The sequence below is a fragment of the Crinia signifera genome, chromosome 11 (genome assembly GCF_055691185.1).
Source record: "Crinia signifera chromosome 11, ASM5569118v1, whole genome shotgun sequence".
NCBI classification, from domain to species: domain Eukaryota; kingdom Metazoa; phylum Chordata; class Amphibia; order Anura; family Myobatrachidae; genus Crinia; species Crinia signifera.
The window spans coordinates 24044113-24066865 of NC_139227.1; the positions used below are offsets into that span (position 1 = coordinate 24044113).

A 22753-nucleotide genomic window follows, 5' to 3' on the forward strand; every position below is an offset into this window, starting at 1 on the left:
TCCCCTCCCCACTTACAAACTGTATATATATTTGTTGTTGGCTACATTGGGGTTTCCGTTGGACACGGTCCCCAATCAGTACACTGACACGGTCTCTGGCGCCAGAGCCGTGTGTGTCCCTGCCTGTTCTAGATCCACATGAGCGAGGGAGTGCACACAGGCACACCTCAGACTCAGCTCTGCGGTTGGAACGCAGGTTGTGGAACTACTGGCTCCAGCAAGCCTAACAGCAGCGCTGAAACGGCATCACATCCGTGTTCAAGCGCGTGCTGGTGGCTGCACTAAGTGAGCCTCAGGACTATTGTGATACATTGTATATGATAAAGTTACAAACCTGACTTATCCACATTACATGACTTTGGTAATATAAACAAGTCTTCCGTGCCACACTATATCTATTATAAATAATAACGGTGATAACGGGTAGTGGGGTCCCGCTAGGTGAGGATTCTTATCCTTTTTAAAAATCACTATTTGTTGTCTTACGTGTTGTCCAGTCCTTTTTATATCTTCGCAACTATTTTAAATGAACTCAATAAAAGTGATGTTTTACTAAGTATTATTTCTCTAGGTGCACCAAGAAAAGGCACTCTTTTCTGTCCTCCTTAAAATATCCTGTCTGTGCCTCTGGTAGCACACCCTCGCATTTACATATATTCAATTAATCAATTATGCTATGAGGGTCCACCCGTTTGTTACAATAAATCTACCTCTGTGCGACTGACAAACCTTTCTCTAAACGTGCCATCATTAAGCCCCGCCCCCATGATGGGAACTGACCCGATTTGCCAATTTCCTCGGAGGGGGTGAGGCTAAAATGACACGATTATGCCACTTTAGCCCTGCCCCCTCTGCGGAGATCGGCAGATCTGGTTATTTAAACGGCGAGGTAAGGGGGAGGAAGCCACGATCGGGGGGGGGGGGAGCGGGGGTCCCCCAGAAACCGGGAGGGTTGCCCCCCTTTTCAGGGGGCTGGGAGGGTGACCCGATTTTCGGGACCCTCCCGGCCATTCCGGGAGGGTAGGCAACCCTGGGTTGCACTATATGGCTAAACCGCACATTTACCGTGGTACAGGTAGTTTATGAACCAACTGAAATTAAAAAATACTGTTTTTTTTTTTTTTGGGGGGGGGGGGGGTAACTTTCTTGCGCACTTACCTGCCTTCTTCTAATGCCTCATCCAACAATAAAATGTTTGACTGAACCAATGCAAACTTATTGTTGATCAGTTGCCATGTTGTAGTGGTGAGTTTGACACTCACTAAAGTGTGTGTGAATTACCCTGCATGCATATTTTTTTTTTTTTAAGCAAATTGTTCAAAAATGCCTCCGGGACGTCAATAATTCCTACCGATTCGGATGGCTGCACTTTCCAACATACTGTATCAGTCCATCCAACAAAATGGCCGCGGCATCGTCTGTACACGTACACTTCATGTCAGGAAATCGCTCAATACACCTACTTTATTATTCAACGTGGGAACAAATTCCCTGACACAGTTGATATTCCTAAAGGAAATCCTGCTGCTTGTTGCAAGATATATGGCCGCTCATGAAGATGTATTAAAAACATATTAAAATAAGCCTAATGCTACTTTGTTACAAGCCACATTACCTGACTAGATGGTTCTGCAAGTTCAGCAATTATGGGGAAGTTAAATAGAAACAGCTTCAGTGGCTTTAACTTTACCAGTGCCCTTGACGAGGTGCGGAATTGTCAGTATTCTCGTAAAAATTCTTGTGCGATGTTCTCTTTATTTCCTTAAGTGAACATCTGTCTAATTGTTCACCTCCATTGCGTTAGTGCCTTTCTCATGCTTTCTTTGTTTCCAGACAATAAACTTTATTTTCTTCATAAGAATTCAATCTACGCGAGGGTATTAGGCAGCTTGTTTGCACCTTTCAGTTCCTGGAGAGCATCCAGGAGATTTTTTTTTCTCCCTTTCTCATTAAGTTTGTCGGTGACTCGTGTGTCTTAACACAACATGGTGTTTGTGTTTCCGTGTGTTGCTACCGTCTGCTGCCACGCATCTGTTTTGTCATGTTAGCAACCCCTTAAGTTTTCCTGTTTTTCTTTTTTTTTCAATATTTAAATGTTGTGTTTTCCTGATGTTCCTCTGTCATTTACATAACTGACGTAGCTGTTGCGACCTGCGCAATTGGCCTCCGTGGTATCGTTTTGCCTGTGAAAATGTTGCGGCCCAGCTTGGTTTGGTCACACCGTGAAAATTGCATTTGGAAAGGCTTGCTGCTTTAGAAGGCTTTTTATCCACTTCTGTCTCTCTCTTATTCTGTACTAGGCATCGGGACTATTCCCAACGGCATTATTCAGAGTTCCCAAACATAACTACTTAACCTTGCAAGCAAAAAGAACATCTTAATTATCTTTTCACCCCTTCGGTGCCAGATGAGCTTTCTACCCTTCGGCAGTCAAGGATTTGAAATCATTAACTGGAAATGTGATCGTCTCTTGTGTTTTCTAAATATATTACAAATATGCAAAACCTCTAATTATGTGTAAAGTATAAATATATATTTTTTAATTTATTGAAAAAAAGAATTGAACAGAAAAGGCATGGAATGCGTACTGATGGTAGATAACTGGGTATTAAGTAATAAATGTTAGACGTTGTGTATGGAAATTGATCATTACTTTTGTTAGACTTCTCAAAGATTCTAACTTCACATTCAGGGCCTGGCTCTGCATTGGTTGGATCGGGCCGAATTCGGCCTTGTTCCGATGGTGGGCGGTCTGCATGTGCAGACCCCGAGAGCAAACGGCTTCGGCGAGTGGACATTGAGCCGGAGCAAGGGAATGCCCAGTGGGCGGGCTCATGCCTGCCAGGGGTGGGCAGCTGATTCCACATGACATCAGCACCTGCTCCGTCTTTAGTAAACACAGATGGAAATAATATAGTGGGGGCAGGCTGTGGCATCTCAGCATATGCCAGGGGATCCGGCCAGCATACCAGTGTCCAGGGTGCAGTTGTAATAACGGTGCTGGAATCGCAATACTGGTAAGAAGACTGGCACCGGGATTCCAACACTGCTCAACATGCCAGCACTGGAACGCCATATTTTTGCACCCCTAATGTAAGTTTTCCAAGGATGGTTGCAAATATTGCGCATTTGGGCTGTGTATGTGGAGAGAAGGTGACCCAGCGGCGCCACCTGTACAGCGCAGTGCAGCCCTGGCGACAGCACTGCCTATATGCAGATAGAAGGTGGCCCGGCTACAGCAACGAGTATGGGTGTGGGCCACTGAAGATAGCTCTTACTGTGGGAGGGAGGTGGAGGTAGTACAGATAGCAGTGGGGCTAATATAGGAAGTATTGTACTGCACAAGATGCCTGTCTCTCACACTCTCCTCTCCTTATTTCATCTCCTTCCACCTTTCTCCCCCATCCCCCCCCCAGCTACCCCCTTCATTGATCTCTCTCTTCTCTTTTATTCCCCTGTGCTCACCCCTCTCTCTCCCCTGCACTCCTATGACCTATGCTATCTTTTTCTACCCTTCTGTATTCCCCAACCGCATACCTCTGTCCCTCTCCCACTCTCTTCCCTCTTTCCCCTGTGCTTCTCTTTGGTGCTCTCCTCTTTTTCTCAAACCTGTTACTGCTTCCCCTTTTCTCTCTACACCTCTTTCACTGTACTCTCTCCTCTCTTTTTTCCCTTCTGTCCTTCCCCTCTGTCTATCTCCCACCTCCTATCCCTTTTCTCTTTTTTCCCTTCTGTGTTCCCTACACACAATCCCTCTCTTTCCCCTGTGTGCTTCCTCTCTCCTCTTTCTCCCTCCCATGCTCCCCATACCTCTCTACCCTGCTATTTTCCCTTTTCCTCTGCCCATCCCCAGTCTCTATCCTCTCTCTTTCTCCCTCCCATGCGCCTTCCTCTTTTACTGTGAAGCACTCTCTCTCCCTCATGACCACCCCACTCTCCCTCCCTTCTCTTTTTCTCTCTCTCTTTTCCTCTCTCTCTTTTCCTGACACCCTTTCAAGGTTTTGCTATGGGGCCCACCAAGTTCTAGTTGTTCACCCGGCAACCTCTCCAACGTTAGCATGTTCCGTCAGATAGGGAAGCCGGATGGGACATTGGCTTCAGTCACATGATCTGTAGCGCTCCATTCTGTATCTGGGGACCTGTACACTGTGACATCCCTCCTACTGTTTTTAAAGAAGAAGCACGCTGTCTGGGTGGGAACAGAGGCTTGAGAATATTAAAGGGAGTGGTCGTCTGGCATCCACTCTGTTTTCTTTATATTGTCACTAGGGGTTTAACCATGTGGAGCTGGCAAGTGGGGGCAAACGCAGTGCTTGTTTAAATATCTGAGGGACATTTGTAGGGTCAGTCAGTATTTCTGTAAAGCTGTTATAAAACAATTGTGCTACCCAATGTGGGCCAGTATTTGGGAGATGATAAAAAATACACCTGTAATTAACCCCTTACCGCCGCAGCCTGTTTTTGCCTTCCTGACAGAGCCCTTTTTTTCAAATCTGACAGGTATCACTTAAGTGGGGATAACTTTTTTTTGCTTTTACTTATCCCAGTGATTTTGAGATTGTTTTCTCGTGACACATTGTACTTCTGCTGATCAGTGATGCACCACGGATTAGCAGTGATGCAACACTGATTAGCAGTGAGGGGCAGCAGGCACACAACTGTGGGTGCAACCTGACAGGGTATATATATATAAAAAAAAAAAACCTGCACCCCAAAAAAGGTGCTGATCACTTAGTTTATAGTGATCAGCACAAAAGGGGGGCAGCAGATACAAAATTAAAGCACACAATTTAAATCTCTGACACAATGACGCTGCTGCAGCAGCAGCAGCAGCAGCAGCACAAGGAAGTCACACAAGGAAGTCACACCAGGAGCTGGCACCAACGCTGATCAGGTCAGTATAGGGCACAGATGGGCACGGAGACCGCTCTGCACGCTGTTCCTGACCGGAATGGCGGCTGCAGGGCTGTCTCCGTTATTTCATCTGAGGTGAAATGGCTGTGATTGGTCCGTCGGTCCGACGGACCAATCACAGCCTTTGGGGGCAGGTGGGGTGAGGTGGGGTGACCACCAGTGTCACCCTTACACCCGGTGGTGATTGGTGCTGTACTTTACAGCACCAATCACCACTGATCCCTGTGTCACCGGCGAACGTTATTCGCCGGTACACAGAAAAACGCTGTAATTGGCTGTTCACATTGAACAGCCAATCACAGCGATCGCCGATGGGCGAGGGCATCGCTGCCCCCCCTGGGCAATGAGGGAAGATGTCTGCTGTCAGGGCTCTGACGCGGTGACAGTTAAATGGCATGACGTACATTTATGCCATGTGTCGGGAAGTACATCCCGACCATGACGTAAATGTACGTCAAATGTCGGGAAGGGGTTGATATATACAAATCTCAAGTTTAAATCAATATGGTCATAATTTAAACATTTTGTTATTGCGAAGACCCCCACCCGGCTACTTCTTGATGCCACCCGGCTGGAAAAAAATTCTAGGGGAGAACACTGTATTTGTAAAAAAAAAAAGTATTGCCACTGGTTTATCCGGTACCTTAGATGTCAAAGAATTGGCCATTAGGTCACAGAAATTCCTAGTCATTATTCCGACCTAGTATAATCTGCATGGATAAGCTTAAAAATAAATAACATGGTCCATTGTACAATGAAGCTGATTTTTAATGAAGATTTTTCGGTACTTGTTTCCTAGCACGGCCACACCGATTTCCATCGGGGTGGTCGTGTCGGAAAAATCACGTCGATCGCATCGCATGCGATTTGGTCGCATGCCATGCGACCGACCCGATTTTTTTATTGAATCAAATGTGAATAGGGTCCGTGGGACCCGATTTTACATTGGATTCAATGTAAAATATTCCCTAGACCCCCAATTTTACAGCGTAAACCCCACCCCACGATTGACGTGAACCTGAAGCGTGGCGAGCGCAGCCTCCAACCCTTTCATTCCCCTACTATCCACGTCGGCGTGGAGTTGAGAATATATAGTGTGGCGAGCCACCGAGACCGAAGCGTAGCGAGCCCCGCGAGGGGACGCGTATAACTGCACAGGTATACGCGTCCCCTTGCGGGGCACGCTGCGCTCGCCACGCTTCGGGCTCGGTGGCTCGCTGCGCTCGCCACACTATATATTCTCAACTCCACACCGACGTGGATAGTAGGGGAATGAAAGGGTTGGAGGACGCGCACCTCCGCCCCTCGCGGGCTCGCTGCGCTCACCACGCTTCGGGTTCACGTCAATTGTGGGGTGACGACGGGGCCATATATAATGTGAAATGGGTCATATTGGCCCATTTCACATTTTTTACTATGCGTCGGGGCCAATGTTAATGGTCCCGACCGATGCGATGCCCGCGATTTTCCCTTTAACGGCAAAATGGACCTGATTTCAAAGGAAATCGGGTCCATTGCGGCCATCGTGTACCTTAACTTAAACGTATACGATGGCCGCGAATGTGGCCGTTCTAGGAAACAAGTACCGATTTTTCTACCGCTATGTGGCCTGTAGTGCAGTCCGCACATTTATAACAACCGTTTTTCCGTATGGGTATCCATGAATGTGGTGCTAGTTTTAGATTGTAGTAGTGAGATCATGAGTATATCCTTCATATTTCATCCACGTCGGTAAGCACATATAGGTGAAGTCTTCCCAGCACTCACCAGAGCTGGATTGGAAGAAATGATCGGCCAATGTTTGACAATGGATTTCCGAGTTAAATGGACCAATGTATTTTTTTCCCCTTCTGTCCATCTCCCACCTCCTATCCCTTTTCTCTTTTTTCCCTTCTGTGTTCCCCCCACACAATCCCTGTCTTTACCCCGCGCGCTTCCTCTCACCTCTTTTTCTACCTCCCATGCTCCCATCATCCTATTCAATACCCGACCTCTTGTCCATGTTGTCACCCTGTGTCATTATTTCTCTCGCTTTGAGGCATTTTGTTAGGTTTTTTGGAATAACCTTGTTTAAAAAGCGCTACAGTATTTCATCTCACTTAGTGGTAGTTCAGAAGTAGAGATGGAAGGGTTATTACTCAAAACTCGGATGAACTGAGAAATGGGTAAACTTTCCTTTAGATTATTTGGCTGGTGACTGGTAAAGTGCAAGAAAGTATTTCGATCTGTAACTTTATGGTATAATCTTGTTCTTAAATGGTCGTTGTCACGAAAAATTGTAAGATCAAGAAAATTAATCTCAGTGGCTTGAATGTCGGAGGTAAAACCAATAGGGGTATCAAGACCATTCAAAAAGTCTACATCTCACTAAACTCCACCTTAGTCCCTGACCAAATTCAGAACAAATCATCAATAAAACGCTTAAAATATATCATTTTGATGCAAACCGTGGGAAAATGTCATATGCAGGTGCCAAATTAGAACCCATTGCAGTTCCTGTGGTTTGCAGGTAATATTCATTACCATAAAGATATTTTAGTGAGCACAAGACTTGTTAACTCAACCAAAAACACCGTAGGGGGGTCCAGACCTGGTAGAGTCACTCAAGGTAAATTCCACAATTTCAAGGCCAACATTATGCGGAATTACTGTATATAAAGAAGCCATGTCTAAAGTGTCTAACCAGCAGGTAGATACTGGAGTTCTTTTAAATTTAGTATCTTTCTTATAACTAGATAATACATGTACATAAGGCTGCAAAAACTTATCAATGAATTGCTCCAATGGTTGTAAAAGCGATCCTCGGACCAAAATGATCAGTCACCCTGGTGGTTTATTCGCATTTTTATGGATCTTAGGTAATGTATATAAGAGTGGACTGACCGGATTGCGCACTATTTACAAGCCCAAGATCCTACTATCTATCCAACCAGCTGATCAGGCTTCTCCAAGATAGTTGTCAACAGTGAGAAGTGGGATTATGGTCCAGATTAACGTATGTTTTTAGAGTCAGCCAATTGATGTAATATCTTGTTGTTTATATGCTGACCAATTTTGGACCACCACTGCCCCTCCTTTGTCAGCCTGCCGGAATACTAGCTGGTCAGTCTGTCTTAGATTAATCAAAAGCTGTCACTGAGATTTATTCAAATTCTCATACGATTTGTCAGAAGATTTTATATGTGTGTATGTATGTGTGTATATATGTATGTGTGTATATATATATATATATATGTATATATATACTGTGTATATATATACTGTGTGTGTGTGTGTGTGTGTATATATATATATATATATATATATATATGTGTATATATGTATATAGGCAGGATGGGAGAGCACTCCTATGAAATAACAGCTGCTCTGGTGCCCTCCATGGTCCTCATTGCATACCTCCCAACTGTCACGATTACAACGGGACAGTCCCGATTTTCGGGTCCTGTCCCGCTGTCCCACCCGCGGCAGTCATTGTCCCGCTGCGGGGGTGGCAGTTGGGAGCCCCCCAATCTAATAGAATAGACGCTGTGCGCACAGGCACAGCGTATTCTCGTATGAAAATTAGGTTGCGGCTAATTAGCATAAGCTGCGCCCTCATTTGCATACACCCCGCCCCCTATTTCATCATCACAGAAGTTGGGAGGTATGTCATTGTCGGAGGCCGAACACAGCTTACAAATGTCTGCACTCAGAAATTGCAACAACTTAAAGATAGCGCTTTAACTTTTCGAAGCCTTTATTTAGCTTCTTCTTCAGATTCTCTCTTATTCTCTCTCTTATTCTCTCTATCGCTCTCTCTCTCTATCGCTCGCTCGCTCTCTCTCTCTCTAAATATATATATATATATATATATATATATATATAAAATCATAAAATATGTATTGTTTTAATACCAATCTATGGGATGTTTACTGGAATGTAAATACTACAGCAGTTTAAAAGTAGAGTTTTGCATGATATACATTTCGTTACGCCAGCAGACTGGCTGGTAGCATCACTGGACGGTACATTATTATTATTGTCATAAATAATCTTGGTTTTTCCTATGTCAGATTTCCTCTAGCATCCTTCAATGAAAAAAAAAAAAAAAAAGCAAAAACAGGAACAGAAATGATAATAGCAAAAAATGCCCAGATGTGGTTACAGTATAATAAAAACAAACCGTTTGTCATGACTGCATCTGACATTTATCAGCTGCTTTGTGGGTGCGTTTCCTTTCTCTGTATAATACAAAACATAATTTGTCACTTTGTAAATACATTCCAGCCTAAATCCCTGCCAGCATCTGTTAGTGTTTGAAGGATTAATGCATTGCACCGCTCATGCCTACACTTCCCAGGCTGTGGCGGGGATCGTGTGTATGTATCTCGGACTACTGGGATTTGGGTGTCCGTTCTGTGGGGGGCCAAATATTTATTTTACCCCGGTTATTGCGTTTATTGGTCACTACAATGTTAGATAAACAGATGTCTCTGCTATATAAACAAGAAAGTAAATATGTCTCATTCTTCTTGTAATTATTAGAACCGTACACTGTGTTTTTCTGTAAGGTAGTAGTGCAAGAATCCAAAACACTATTGCAGTGATTAATGTGGCAGTAGATGCAGGAACGTTGGGGGTCATCCAGACCTGAAAGCTGTTGCGCAAATTTGCACGACGACTGATTATTGAATGACTGCGCAATGCGCTGCGCCAAAGCCGCAAGTAGGATCGGCAATATTTTTTATTGCAAGCCGGGCGCGGTTTGACTGACAGGAAGCCGGAGTTTGTGGGTGGTAACCAAATGTTTTCTAGGAAAAACGTTGGTGTGCCGAAGTGTTTTCAGGGAAGGGGGTATGATTTAAGTTCCGGTCTCGATGGGCCCATCTCTGTCGCAAAGTAGAGTAGGTTCTGGGTTACACACAGATGGGATAGTCATTCGATGGCGAATGAGTTGTGAAAGGATTTGCAGCTGGACGCCGACCAGCGTGATTTTCACAAGCCAGTCCCAGATTTGCACGGAGCGGGATTTCACTCTGGCAGGGTGGCGACTATATGATCGCAGGGCTCTGACATTTTGCACAGCAGCGATCAGCCAGAGATGTGTTGTTGGTATCACAATGATTACATCACTGCAGTGTTGGTGACCCTGCTCGTCCCCAGGGCCATAACAGTGCTGGCCCTGTTACACAATCATGTGACCTCATGACATCACTATGAGGGTGAAGGTCTCACTCCGGGAGGATCTCTGACATCTTGGCACTGGGGCTCTTTGGGACAGATGTATCAAGCTTCAAAAAGTGATACAATAGAGAGTGATAAAGAGCCAGCCAATCAGCTCCTACCTGCCATGTCACAGGCTGGATTTGAAAAATGACAGGTAGGAGCTGGTTGTTTATCACTCTCCACTTTATCACTTTTTGAAGCTTGATACACCTGGCCCATTATCAGATCATGACCGATACCCATCTCCGTTACACTCAGAAAAAAAATATTTTGGAGTTCTGACGCCACCTACTGTATAAACCATATTACTTTAAATAAATGTTATTGGCGGAATTCAGTACCGGCCGCTATTTCCACCAAGTCGGATCTGTTTTGTCGGAAACAGCCATGGATTGTTGAATTCACAGTCGTTTTTTGACAATCTGGCGCTGTTTTCACCAAGACGTCCACTGTCTGACGCTTGACAGGTGGAACATTGAATTCCAGCTGTTAAGTTACAGTCGAGCTGAGCAAAAAATGGCCCAGGATTCCGACTGTTGGGAAGTTTTCGACAGTCGGAATCTGGGATTGAATACGTCCTACAGTATATCACTCCTTCTTTTCATTCTTGGACTGGCCCATTTGGGGGAACACCTAGGCCAATGGCGCTGACAGACGGTATAAGACGTTTGGTGGCGAATCCAGCTCATCTAGCCTACGCACCCTTTTTGTTTGTAAATCTCATTTTGACCCATTCCCTCAACTTTCCAGCTTAACAGGTTTATTGTTTAAGTGCTGATATAAATATCGTTGCTTATGTCTGCTGACTCCAGGGTTACTGATCAGATCCGCTCATGTACGCCAACGCGTGTGTGTTCCAAAGCACATTTTTAAGGTTACATATTACTTACCTGTGATACAGAAAATACCAATTTGTTTTATTAAGAGGTATCATCTGCGTAGAAACCCAAGGTTGTCAGACGTAATGGCGTGTGTTGAAGTACTTTTCAACGTATAAATTTACCTGTAGTCATGTATTATTTATTCTGTCTATTTTATATGCCATTATAATAAGCATTATGGCGGAGAAAGCTTTTACGCACCAGCTCATTGTACCACTTCTCATTTCCTGCGATCCTTCAGGCAGATACGTATATGCTGCGTTCAGGATTCATGTAAATCATTCTTTACATTAGAAATAAAAATATGCAGTGGAAATTGCTGTAACGCCACAGCTAGGCCATAAAGGCATGGTTCTCCATTAGTGCTGGGTATAAGGATTGGAGCTGATCTGAATAGTTGTTTCTACTTCTAATGCTTGTAGAAAAACGTTTCGCTGCGTTATAGATATTGCCTTTCTGAGACCTATGGTATAGTTAGCTACCTTCCAAAATAACAGGCATCAGCTGATCTTGATACTACAGGTTAAGTCCCCAATATCCGAAAAATGCTATGAGGGGGGTATTCATTCCCCACCGCTACATGTAGTAGTGTTCAAGATTGGTTACTAATACTATTCAGTGTGCCGGGGGAACCAATGTCTTGTTACTTACTAAGTATTAACCCCTCCCTTGCATGCACCTGAATAGTATTACTGAACTAATTTGACCATCTACCACTATCTGTAGATATGCTGTTGAGCAAAGGACAAGTCCGACCTGATTTCCCTTGAGCTCCCTCGCAGGGCTAACATCTGATTTGATCTGATTGTGATAAATAGCCTGTGATTTATTGCATATAGAATGACTCCCAGGGAGCTGCCGGCGGTGGGGTGATGCGATGCATTGCAGTGCTAAGAAGCACTCACGATGTGCCGCTGTTGGCTGCACATACGATTTATCTTTTGTGCGACACGTCCGACCACATGCACAGGTGACCGCGCATCGGTTCACAGCGGATGTCAAACACATGCGGCATACCCTCCAACTGTACCGTTTTAGCCGGTACAGTACCGTTTTTTAACGTTCTGTACCGGCTAAAATAAACTGTACCGATTGTAACGGGTTTTTTTTAACATCAGCTCTGGCTGACTGGGGACTCTGGGAGATGTAGTTCATTATACTGCCGACTGCTCCCCAGGAAGCATGGAGGAGCAGCCAGCCGGGACTACATCTCCCAGGGTGCACGGCGGAGGGCTGTGTTACGTTCAGCTCCTCCTGCTCAGGGTGAGACGGGGGAGGATGTCAAGGATGTGCAGGGACTACAAGTCCCGGCCGCACAAGCCACCACCTCCTGGGCGGCGTGACATCAGTGCAGCATTGATCTGCCGCAGCATGGTGAACCCGACAGCGGGCGATGTTATGGCCAGACATCACACAGTGGAACGAGGTAGGAACGCTTAAAGAAATTGGCCATGTAGTCGAAAAGTAAAGTGGCCAAGGCCACGCCCCCTTTTCCCTATGGCTACGCCCATCTATCATTGGCCACACCCCTGTACCGTTTTTTAAGTTGGGGATGTTGGAGGGTATGATGCGATTTGACCTGATTTCTTTGTCCGATCCTTCAGAATTGGGTGAAATTGGGCCAAATCGCACTAGTGTATAGGGGCTTTAAGGCCTGAGTAGGCTGTACTTCTGCCAGAAAAAGACCCTGTGTATTCACTGGGAGACTTATTTCCAGTATCCGTGTTAAAGATAATTATCTCCCCCCAATCACAAATTGATGTCGTAAGCTGTCCGGTACAATAATTCTTAACATATAGATGTATTAATGTTATCAGTAGCTCTGACTTTTAAGCAGCTTTTAAAAGACCCTTAGTTGCCAGTATATACTGTACTGTACATGTGTGTTCTGTGTCCTTCAGGAGCTCCTCAGTGTGATACGCTTTCATCTCCTTGTAATGTGACATGTTAGGAGCTGATTGGCTGGGACTTTATTTCTGACGACTTTATCAGTGGTATCCGTGGATACACACTACGCTGATATTGGCACAATATGACATACCTAGCAGTGAATGTGCCCGAATGTGTGCTTCTGTGGGTCACATACAATATCTTTTCCTTTCTTTTTGTTGGCCGTGCTGCAAAGAAGATATTGCATGCAGTTTAAGGATGGACGGAACAAGGGATCATTATTTTGTTCATTAAATCATTGTAGTATGGACCACCAATACGATATATTGACCTGTTGGCCGGCATACAGTATTATCCAGGAACACAACCTAATTCAGAGCTGATCGCAGTACACGTTTTGTTAGCAAATGGGTAAAACTCTGCTGCACTGCAGGTGGGGCAGATGTAACGTGCAGAGAGAGTTCGATTTGGGTGAGTTATTTTGTTTCTGTGCAGGGTAAATACTGGCTTCTTTATTTTTACACTGCAATTTAGATTTCAGTGTGAACACACCCCAGCAAAATCTAAAGACCTATGAACACGGGGCAATGGGGGTGCCTTTGAGTGGCAACGTTACTGTGAGAGACGTGCGCAATATCTGCTAAAAATGCCAGAGGCGCTCACAGCGTCTGTTCTTTTTCTGGCGCAATGTTTAACAAAACTTCAATAATTGGACTTCAGATCATTTGCCAACAATAACTAAAGTGATCCATATTCCTCGACTACGACCCTGGCATTTTTAGGGGATATTTTGCACATCTCTCACAGCAACATTGACACTTAAAGGGTTAAGCACGGACCGTGCATCGCCATTGCTAGGGTGGGGCATATACACAGAGCGATCTAGTCAGATCGCTTAGAAATGGGGCTGAAATCTCCCCATACGGAGACCCCTTAACTTTCTCTGCACATGTTACATCTGCCCCACCTGCAGTGCACATGGTTTTGTCCATTTGCAAACAAGATGTGCCCTGCGATCAGATCTGAATTAGACCCTTCATGCACAGACCAATTTATTATATGAACTGCTTTGGTTACATAGAAACATAGAATGTGACGGCAGATAAGAACCACTTGGCCCATCTAGTCTGCCCCTTTTTTAAACATGTTACCTCAAACCATATCCTTATTTTTTTGTAAGGATATCAATATGCTTATCCCAAGCATGTTTAAATTGTACTACTGTATTTGCGTCTACCACCTCTGATGGTAGGCTATTCCACTTATCTACTACTCTTTCTGTGAAGTAATTCTTTCTCACATTTCCCCTGAATCTTCCTCCCTCTAGTTTCAGTGCATGTCCTCGTGTTCTGTTGCTCCTCTTCCTGTGAAGAATGTCTCCCACCTGTACCTTGTTATAACCCTTGATATATTTGAAAGTTTCTATCATGTCCCCCCTTTCCCTTCTCTGCTCTAAAGTATACATATTAAGATCTTTTAGTCTTTCCTGGTACGTTTTGTGATGTAGGCCATGCACCATTTTAGTTGCCCTTCTTTGTAGTCTCTAATGTATTTATATCCTTCTGGAGATATGGCCTCCAGAACTGACCACAATACTCTAGGTGAGGTCGTATCAATGACCTATACAGTGGCATTATTACTTCTTTCTTTCTACTGCTGATACCTCTCCCTATGCAACCAAGCATCTGACTTGCCTTCTTCATTGCTTTGTTACATTGCCTACCTGCTTTTAAGTCCCCTGAAATAGTGACACCTAGATCCCTCTCTTCCTCAGTAGTTTCCATTATAGTGCCATTTATATTATATTTAGTCTTTGGATTTTTGAGACCCAAGTGCATGATTTTGCATTTTTTGGCATTAAACTGTAGTTGCCATGCTCTTGACCATTCCTCTAATCTACCTAGATCCTCAATCATTTGATTTACCCCTCCTGGTGTGTCTACCCTGTTGCATACCTTTGTGTCATCTGCAAAAAGGCACATTTTACCCTCAATTCCATTTGCAATATCACCAATAAAGATAATAAAAAGCACCGATCCAAGTACAGATCCCTGGGGTACTCCACTTGTAACCTTTCCCTCCTTTGACTGTACTCCGTTTACTACAACTCTCTGTTTTCTGTCCTGCAACCACGCTCTTATCCATTCAACTATCTTAGAATCCAATCCCAAGCTTTCAAGTTTATTTAACAGTCTGCAATGTGGGACAGTGTCAAAAGCTTTACTAAAGTCCAGATAAGCTACATCTACAGCCCCACCCTGATCTATTACTTTAGTCACCCAGTCAAAAAAGTCAATAAGTTTTGTTTGACATGATCTTCCCCCAGTAAACCCATGCTGTTTTGGATCCTGTAAATTGCTGGTTTTGAGATATTCTACAACTCTTTTTTAAGAGTGTTTCCATCAATTTCCCTACTACTGATGTAAGGCTCACTGGTCGATAGTTGCTTACCTCTTCCTTGCTTCCACTTTTGTTCAGTGGGACTACATTCGCTGTTTCCAGTCCTCTGGGATTACTCCAGTAGCTAGTGACTGGTTGAATAATTCTGTTATTGGTTTTACCAGCTCCCCTTTAAGCTCTTTTAGTATCCTTGGATGTATCCCATCTGGCCCCATTGATTTATCCACTTTCAGTTTTGAGAGTTCTGTGAGGACTTTCTCCTCTGTAAATGTACTGCTGAAAAAAAAAACAGCCAGCGCTGAGAAAAACAGCCAACCCCTTCCGATCTATTCATGTCAAAAGCTGACGTCTTTTCGGCAAGACAGTAGTTTTGACAGTGATTGAATATACTCATATATATATATATATATATATATATATATATATATATATATATATATATATATATATATATATATATATATATTTTGTTGAAAATGAATAAAACCCATTTACAAAAACCTCCTGTAGGGTTTTCTATGGTGGGGTTATGATCATGTGATTTGCCAAACCATGCCCCTCAACCCACCCACCTAGACCTACCAGAGAGTTACTTCTTGATGTCGACAAGCATGCCTTAATCTTCATATCACTTGGTTGGCCATCGGCACCAGAGAGCTGCTTTTGACAAGTCAACCCTGAATTTGTTGAATCTGACAGTTGCTTTCTACATTATTCGTTGGTGCTCTTGACCTGGTTGGATGTAAGTGTATCTGGGTGTAAACATGACTCATACAGTATGTAAATGATGCAGTTTTAGTTACTAGTTAGGTCTTACTGAGCATGTGGGAGTAATTGCGCTATATGTATATATATATATGTATATATATATATATATATATGTGTATATATATATATATGTGTATATATATATATGTATGTATATATATATATATATACACATGTAGACTTTTAAAGCCCCCTTTTTTGTTTTGCTGTTCAGAATCAGTCCAGCTTTATTTACAAAACGCTCTTCCACTCTTTGTTGTAGACGATGGCCAACTTTTTGTCGCCCGGTCTTATCTGTTTCTGCCGTCCTGGAAGTGGACAATACAGGTCCTTTGGCATGAAATGGTTAATTCTTTCTGCAGTAGATTGATGGATTACGTGACCTGTCAGAGTGAAGGATACTTGGCACCATCTGTTTTTAATTCATAGCCTTTAATAAACTTGTTAGACACCTATGCACTGTATTTAGCCGCTCTCCAGTGCTCCAACGCTACCTCTGGCACTGAATGTTCATTCATTTGAGTGATTTACACCCACTGTGGGCATTTTATATTAAGCTAGCCTACTCGGATATATTCCACAGCACATTAAGTGTAATATGAGATCTTGATCCAAGTTTACAGTTATTTATCATTTACCTTTTCCTTTCTTTTTTTGTGTATTGCAGCACAAAGCTAAGGTGGAAGTTATGAGCCTGGATCTTGCTTCGCTGAACAGTGTGCAGAGCTTCGCTGAGGCCTTTCGGAGCAAAAACCTGTAAGTGCACATTAGCTGTCACTGATGTCCTTAGAGGCTTCCGTCATTGGCCTATCTATAATGGGTGCAGTGTGTGCGTTGACGGGCCCAAACCATACAGCCATGTAGCCATGTTAAATTAATTACTGCATTGGGGCTGTTGCATTGGCAAAAATCCCTCGAAAAATGGCGCAACGGCCTTTTTCCGGTGATTTGCACTTGCTCAACAGAGATTAATCACTGGGAACATGGCGTCCTGTTTCCAGTAACCTGAGCATGCACAGTAGAGGTTAGTTGCTGGTAACATAGCGGGTGCCATGTTTCTGGAGACAGATTCTACTGTGCCATAGAGAGGAGTGGAAACTCCTGGAGATTGTGCGGTTCTGGGATAAATGGTTGACCACTAATGGTCTACAGTTAGTAGGTCGTCACCTAGGTATGGCTACTAGCGCAGGTCTCACCACCAACCTAAGAATTGTCGACATACACTAGGTTGACATTGACAGATGGTTGACATGAACATAGTTGACACAGGAAAACATCAACATGAGTTTTCACCTTTTTTTGGTGTCTGCGCCGACATGTACACCATGTAAGTGTACCGCTTGCTGCGCTTGGCACACTATTCCCCTTCCATATGCACTGAGATGGTAAAGTCTGAACAAGTCGGTAAAAAAAAAAAAATCACAAAAACCTGTGTTGACCTTTTCCTGTGTTGACATTTTCCTGTGTTAACCATGTTTATGTCGTCCTTCTTATGTCGACAAAGTGTATGTCGGCCATTCCTAGGTCTAAACCTACTCACTGTAAACCTAGTGATTGTCGACCTGCCGACCAGATACCATTTGCGAAGGGCACCTTTTCTCTTTTAGGGCCAGGTGTATCAAGCTTCAAAAAGTGATAAAGTGGAGAGTGATAAACAAGCAGCCAATCAGCTCCTACCTGTCATTTTCAAACCCAGCCTGTAATATGACAGTTTGGAGCTGATTGGCTGGCAGTTTATCACTCACCATTTTATCACTTTTTTTGAAGCTTGTTACATCTGGTTCTTAACCCTTTGCAGTCCATTGTTTTTTTCTTTTTTTGCAATTCAAACAATCCGGTTTAAATTAATTGTAATTTTATTTATTTTTCATTCAAAAATGGTCTACACTGAATGTTGAACGATGTTAATGCTCTGATTTTAATGTGGCTCACCGTGGGATCTGCTACTAGCGCTAGGGTTGTTGAGCCTGACTAGACATTGGAATTAAAAGGTTTAAACCGCTTCTGCCTCTCATACACTTACTGTACTGTATATCCCGTCAGTGTCTTCTTAGGAGGACAAAGGGGTGTTGCAATCATGGGCGAATTTAGGGGTCAGGCCTCCCCTAGGCACAACATTTTTGTCCCCCCCATTTTAATGTAATCATATATGTATATACATTGTTATTGATATATTTCATAAAAATGTAACTGTAGCCCACCTTAATATTTTTTTAAGCACTCTGGACTGCTCACTGTACGGAGGACCCAGAGGGAGGGCGGCACTTATTAGTACAGTGATTAGCACAGTGTCTCCGTCAGTCTCTCTCTGGCTCACACACTGTCTGTGACTGACTGAGCGCAGGGAGGATCTGTGCGCCGCTCAGCTCAGCTGCTGGATACACAGCAGTCAATAGACTGTGTGTGTGTAGAGTAGCCAATGGGTGGGAGCCGGCAGCAGTGAGCCTGAGCCATTTCCGGACGTGGAGGGGGACCGTCGGACCCAGCCACTAAGCAGTGATGTAATGTGCATGGCAGAGTGGGTGGGCAGCGGCGGGTCACGAGCGGAGCTGCCGCCGACATATGATAATTCATGTCTGGGGTGGCAGCGCTCGTCACTCGCCGCTGCCCACCCGCTCTGCCATGCTCCTATTTAACAGAATGTCAGCCTGCCTGCCGCCCTTAATTGGTGCCGCCCTGAGGCCGGTGCCTCACGGGCCTAGGCACAAATCCGGCCCTGGTTGCAATAGAAGTAAAGAGGGCTGGCCTCGGCATAGTTTGGGTGGATTTGGGATCCAAATTATGGTTTGGTCACAGCATGAAACCTACACATCTACACAGTAAATGCAACTATTTGTGGGATTAGACAATATCCATTTTATGGTTGGGAATATAGACTGCATGCTCCCCCAGGGTAGGGACTGCCGTCGCTTATTAAACACCATTTTTATGGAGACACTGTACAAATAAAGTTTATAAAAAATAAAAAATATATATATTTGCTAATCACAATAAATAAAGTTGCGCAGGTTGGTGTGGAGTGAATGGGACTGTCAAATAACACAGTACAAAGTTCGATTATATCAAATAAAAGTAACAATTTATTAATATATATCATATAATGTTATTGTTGAATCCAACTAATATAAATGCACAAATGTTGAAAAATAATTGATAAGAACAGTAAATAATTCATAAAAACAGTATCTGGGCGTTTGGCCAGATACGCAGCAATAAAGCTGCAAATGTTCAAAAATATTAAAAAGATGATAGGGGTAGTGGGAAAAAACAGGACTGTCCGGGCGGGACCCGGAGGCGCTCAGCATACAGTAGTTCACAATTTCAACAGTACTTATAAGCTGGGAGCAGTCAGGATCCAAGATACCTTGAGTAGTAAGGTTTGTATAGATGTATAGTATAATCAGGGATCCCGAGCATCCTTGGGGCCCTTGGGTGATGAGCCGCTGATGGAATACTGGCTCCGGAGCTTGTGCTCAGCTACTGCTGCTTGCCCCCTCGTACCTTCGTGGATATGGGGCGGATGACTGCTGACCTGTCGGCCGGTATAGTGAACTTAGGCCAGTTGCAATCTCTTGGATGTCCGTTCCCAATATGGGAAGGGGTGACCGCGCATGTATTTGGCCGCTGGCTGTAGTTCGATCACAGGAGTGGGAAGGTGGAAGCCGCTGCTGGTGAAGCGGTGGCTGCTGCATGCTCACACCCCAGGATGGATTTTGGGCGGGGGGCTGCCAGCCTGTCGGCCCGTAGGCAATGCTGATTCGTCCATATTTTATTTGCTTTGTGCATTATATTTACACCCGTCTGAATGGCCTGGCCTCCATCAGCAGCCTCAAGTTATTCAGCACTTGGTTTCTGTTGGGCCGTTGCAGTCTCCTGACCCCTCTTATAGTGGGTACAGCATGGCCCACATTAATGCAGGGAGTTCTAATGGAGCCTGCAAGATAAAGAAATGAGATCTCTTAGTAGGGGAGAAACGGACATTCACTCACACTGTACAGTGGGGAAGCAAAGATTCACATGGAGACCGGCACATACATATCCCTAATACCCCTTTCACACTTGCAAAAATATCCTGGGTTTTTGCACATGAACGCGCATCAACCCCGGGATTTAGCTCAGTGTGAAAGGGTCTTGAAAGAATATCCCGGGATGAACATTCCGGGATTTCTACCCAGGTCCTGACCTGGGTAGATTCCGGAATTCACCTGGGATGCGGTCAGTGTGAATGGTCCCGTATCCGAGATTGGGTACACGGGACTTTAAAAAAGCTGCTGATTGGAGCTTTCTTGGGCTGACAAATGCTGATGTCATCTTTCAGAGCCCTGGAGTCCATTTCTAATGATATGCATATGTATTTGCAGGGATTTCCCGGGATCAGTGTGAATGGGGGGCTGTCCCGGGTCGATCCCAGGTCTGAGTGCAGTGTGAAAGGGCACATTCCTGGGTAGAGTCCGGCTCTGCGAGTGTGAAAGGGGTATAAGTCAGTATATCCTCAGTTATGTGGCCTACACACATAGCGAGTGTGCTGAGCAATCTGAGCTATGCTAGATAGCTCAGATCTCTCGGGACATACTGTAGCGCTGCTCGGCACACATGCACACACACGCACACACAACTGGGCGAGCTGTCAGTGTTCTCCGGTGAGAGGACACTGGAGATAGCGACAATTGTGCTCACTGTGCATTCTGCATTTTACCGGTGATATTGCTGTGCGGGGACGCGCATCCGTATCGCTGGCCCCTACACACACACACACACACACACACACACACACACAGTGATGTAGGCTCATTTTCTAAGCCAACTTGTCAGATTGTCTATATGTGTGTAGGCCCCATTACTGTTGCATACACATTGGGCGGTTTTGCCCATGAATGATGTAATAAAAATCACTAGCCCAAATTTTGCTCAGCACACATACACTGGGTGATTTTCACTCGGCCCAGTGATTATTTTTCTCATTCCCATGAGAGTGAACCACTTTCCACAGTAGGAGACTATGGAAAGTGGTTAATGGACGGCGATGATATGGGAGCGCTCACCGCCCCTAACACCCTAGGTGATTTTTGAGCTCAAAACGGGAAAAGTGAACTCAAAATCGCCTAGTGTGTATGGGCCTACTGGAGGAGTATTTGCTTGAATTTTAGTTGCAATTAAGTTCACGTCACACTGCATTAAGTCAGAGATACCCCAGTATTCTCTGGTGACAAGAAATACTGTCATAAATAGTATAAATATAAATAAATAAAAAGTTGCTTATGCAAAAATAGCTATGAAATAAATAAAATGTTGCATAAGTCGGAATTGCACTATATATTACACATGGGTACTTGCCTTGTCTACTGGAAGGTATGAGGGACCCAGTACCCTGCACCCCTCTGAAGAGAAGACGAACCACACATATTATGCCCCCTGTTGGGGATATAGTCACCAAAACCATGGCGTTGTATTGAGGGGGAGGGGCTAACTGATACATAACACCTAAAGTAGTGCCAACACGGAAGCCAAAAATGTCCAGTTGGCATGATGGCAGGAAACTCTTTGCCCAAAGAAGGTTAGACTCGTCATAGCAAGTGAATTTATATGGGATAATGCATATTTGGAAGCAATTAAGCATAACTAAATTGGGCATTAATTATAAGGTAGACAAGACTGAAGGACCAAGTGAGCTTAATTTTTAACCCTGTCCTATAACTTTGTATTACAGTTAGATACTTAAGATTTATGCTCCAACCTGACATGCTGGATTCTGCCAAAAATCTACCGACACCTCCTTAATTATCTGTTTTGCCTTTAGATTCCTTGCTGTCTCCTTGGTTAGGTACAGCCTACAGCTCTGGTAAACAACCTCTGCTCACCAACTGTCACTTTTCTGTTACAGTATCTCAATTGAATTGGCAGATGTCAGCTTAAAGGGACAGACACATTTCTCCACATCGGAGGGTTATGATTTTCTGCTGGACAATGACTTGTTGAACTTCTGGGTATTTTCTTTTGTAAATACATTTAAAAGATTTATGGAAAATTAGAGAATGGACTAGAGACTCTGAACTCTCAATATGGAGACTGGTCCAGATCCAATTTAATGGAGTAGTGGCAAGGTATATGGAGCTGGATATTGGTTGTCCTCTAGTCTAGGTGGACTAGAGGACAACCAATATCCAGCTCCATATACCTTGCCACTACTCCATCAAATTGGATCCGGACCAGTCTCCATATTCACAGTTTTCTGATCAGTAGTCACTTTTTGGCTTCATCTATTTGGGGCCCAGTTGTGCCCTAACCCGGACAGGGGTGACACACAAACACAAGAGTGTTACTCTATGAAAAGTACCTACTGCAGGCCTTTTGGACATTTGGGACACAAATAACCCCCATGCCTACTGCCAGCTGACAACAAGGAGATACAATAGGAACAGATCCATATAATTACAGTATTGGACTATATTTATTATTTCCTCTACCTTACTGCCCAATACTTTTTTTAATATGTTATGTCATGTTTTATGTTTTTAATAAATAATTATGTAATTTTACCCCCAATTGGCACTTTTATGGGTATAATTTTGTCAATAATTTGATCACTTAGCGCAGTGTACCCCTCTGTTTTGCTATGGGGCCCAGAGCTGAAGGGGGCCCATCTTTGCTGTCTAAGTAATATGTTTTACATACATTTATCACCATCAGTTGCTACA

General features: G+C 44.0%; 1 protein-coding gene across 3 annotated transcripts in view; it reads left to right on the top strand.

The window, feature by feature from the left end:
- Positions 1-22753, top strand: part of WWOX (WW domain containing oxidoreductase) — a 904953-nt gene that overhangs the window by 229945 nt on the left and 652255 nt on the right. For all 3 annotated transcript variants that reach the window (XM_083163618.1, XM_083163619.1, XM_083163617.1), the window contains exon 7: positions 16726-16814. In XM_083163618.1, the coding sequence (XP_083019744.1) occupies positions 16726-16814 (89 nt within the window). The remainder of the gene's footprint in view (positions 1-16725; positions 16815-22753) is intronic.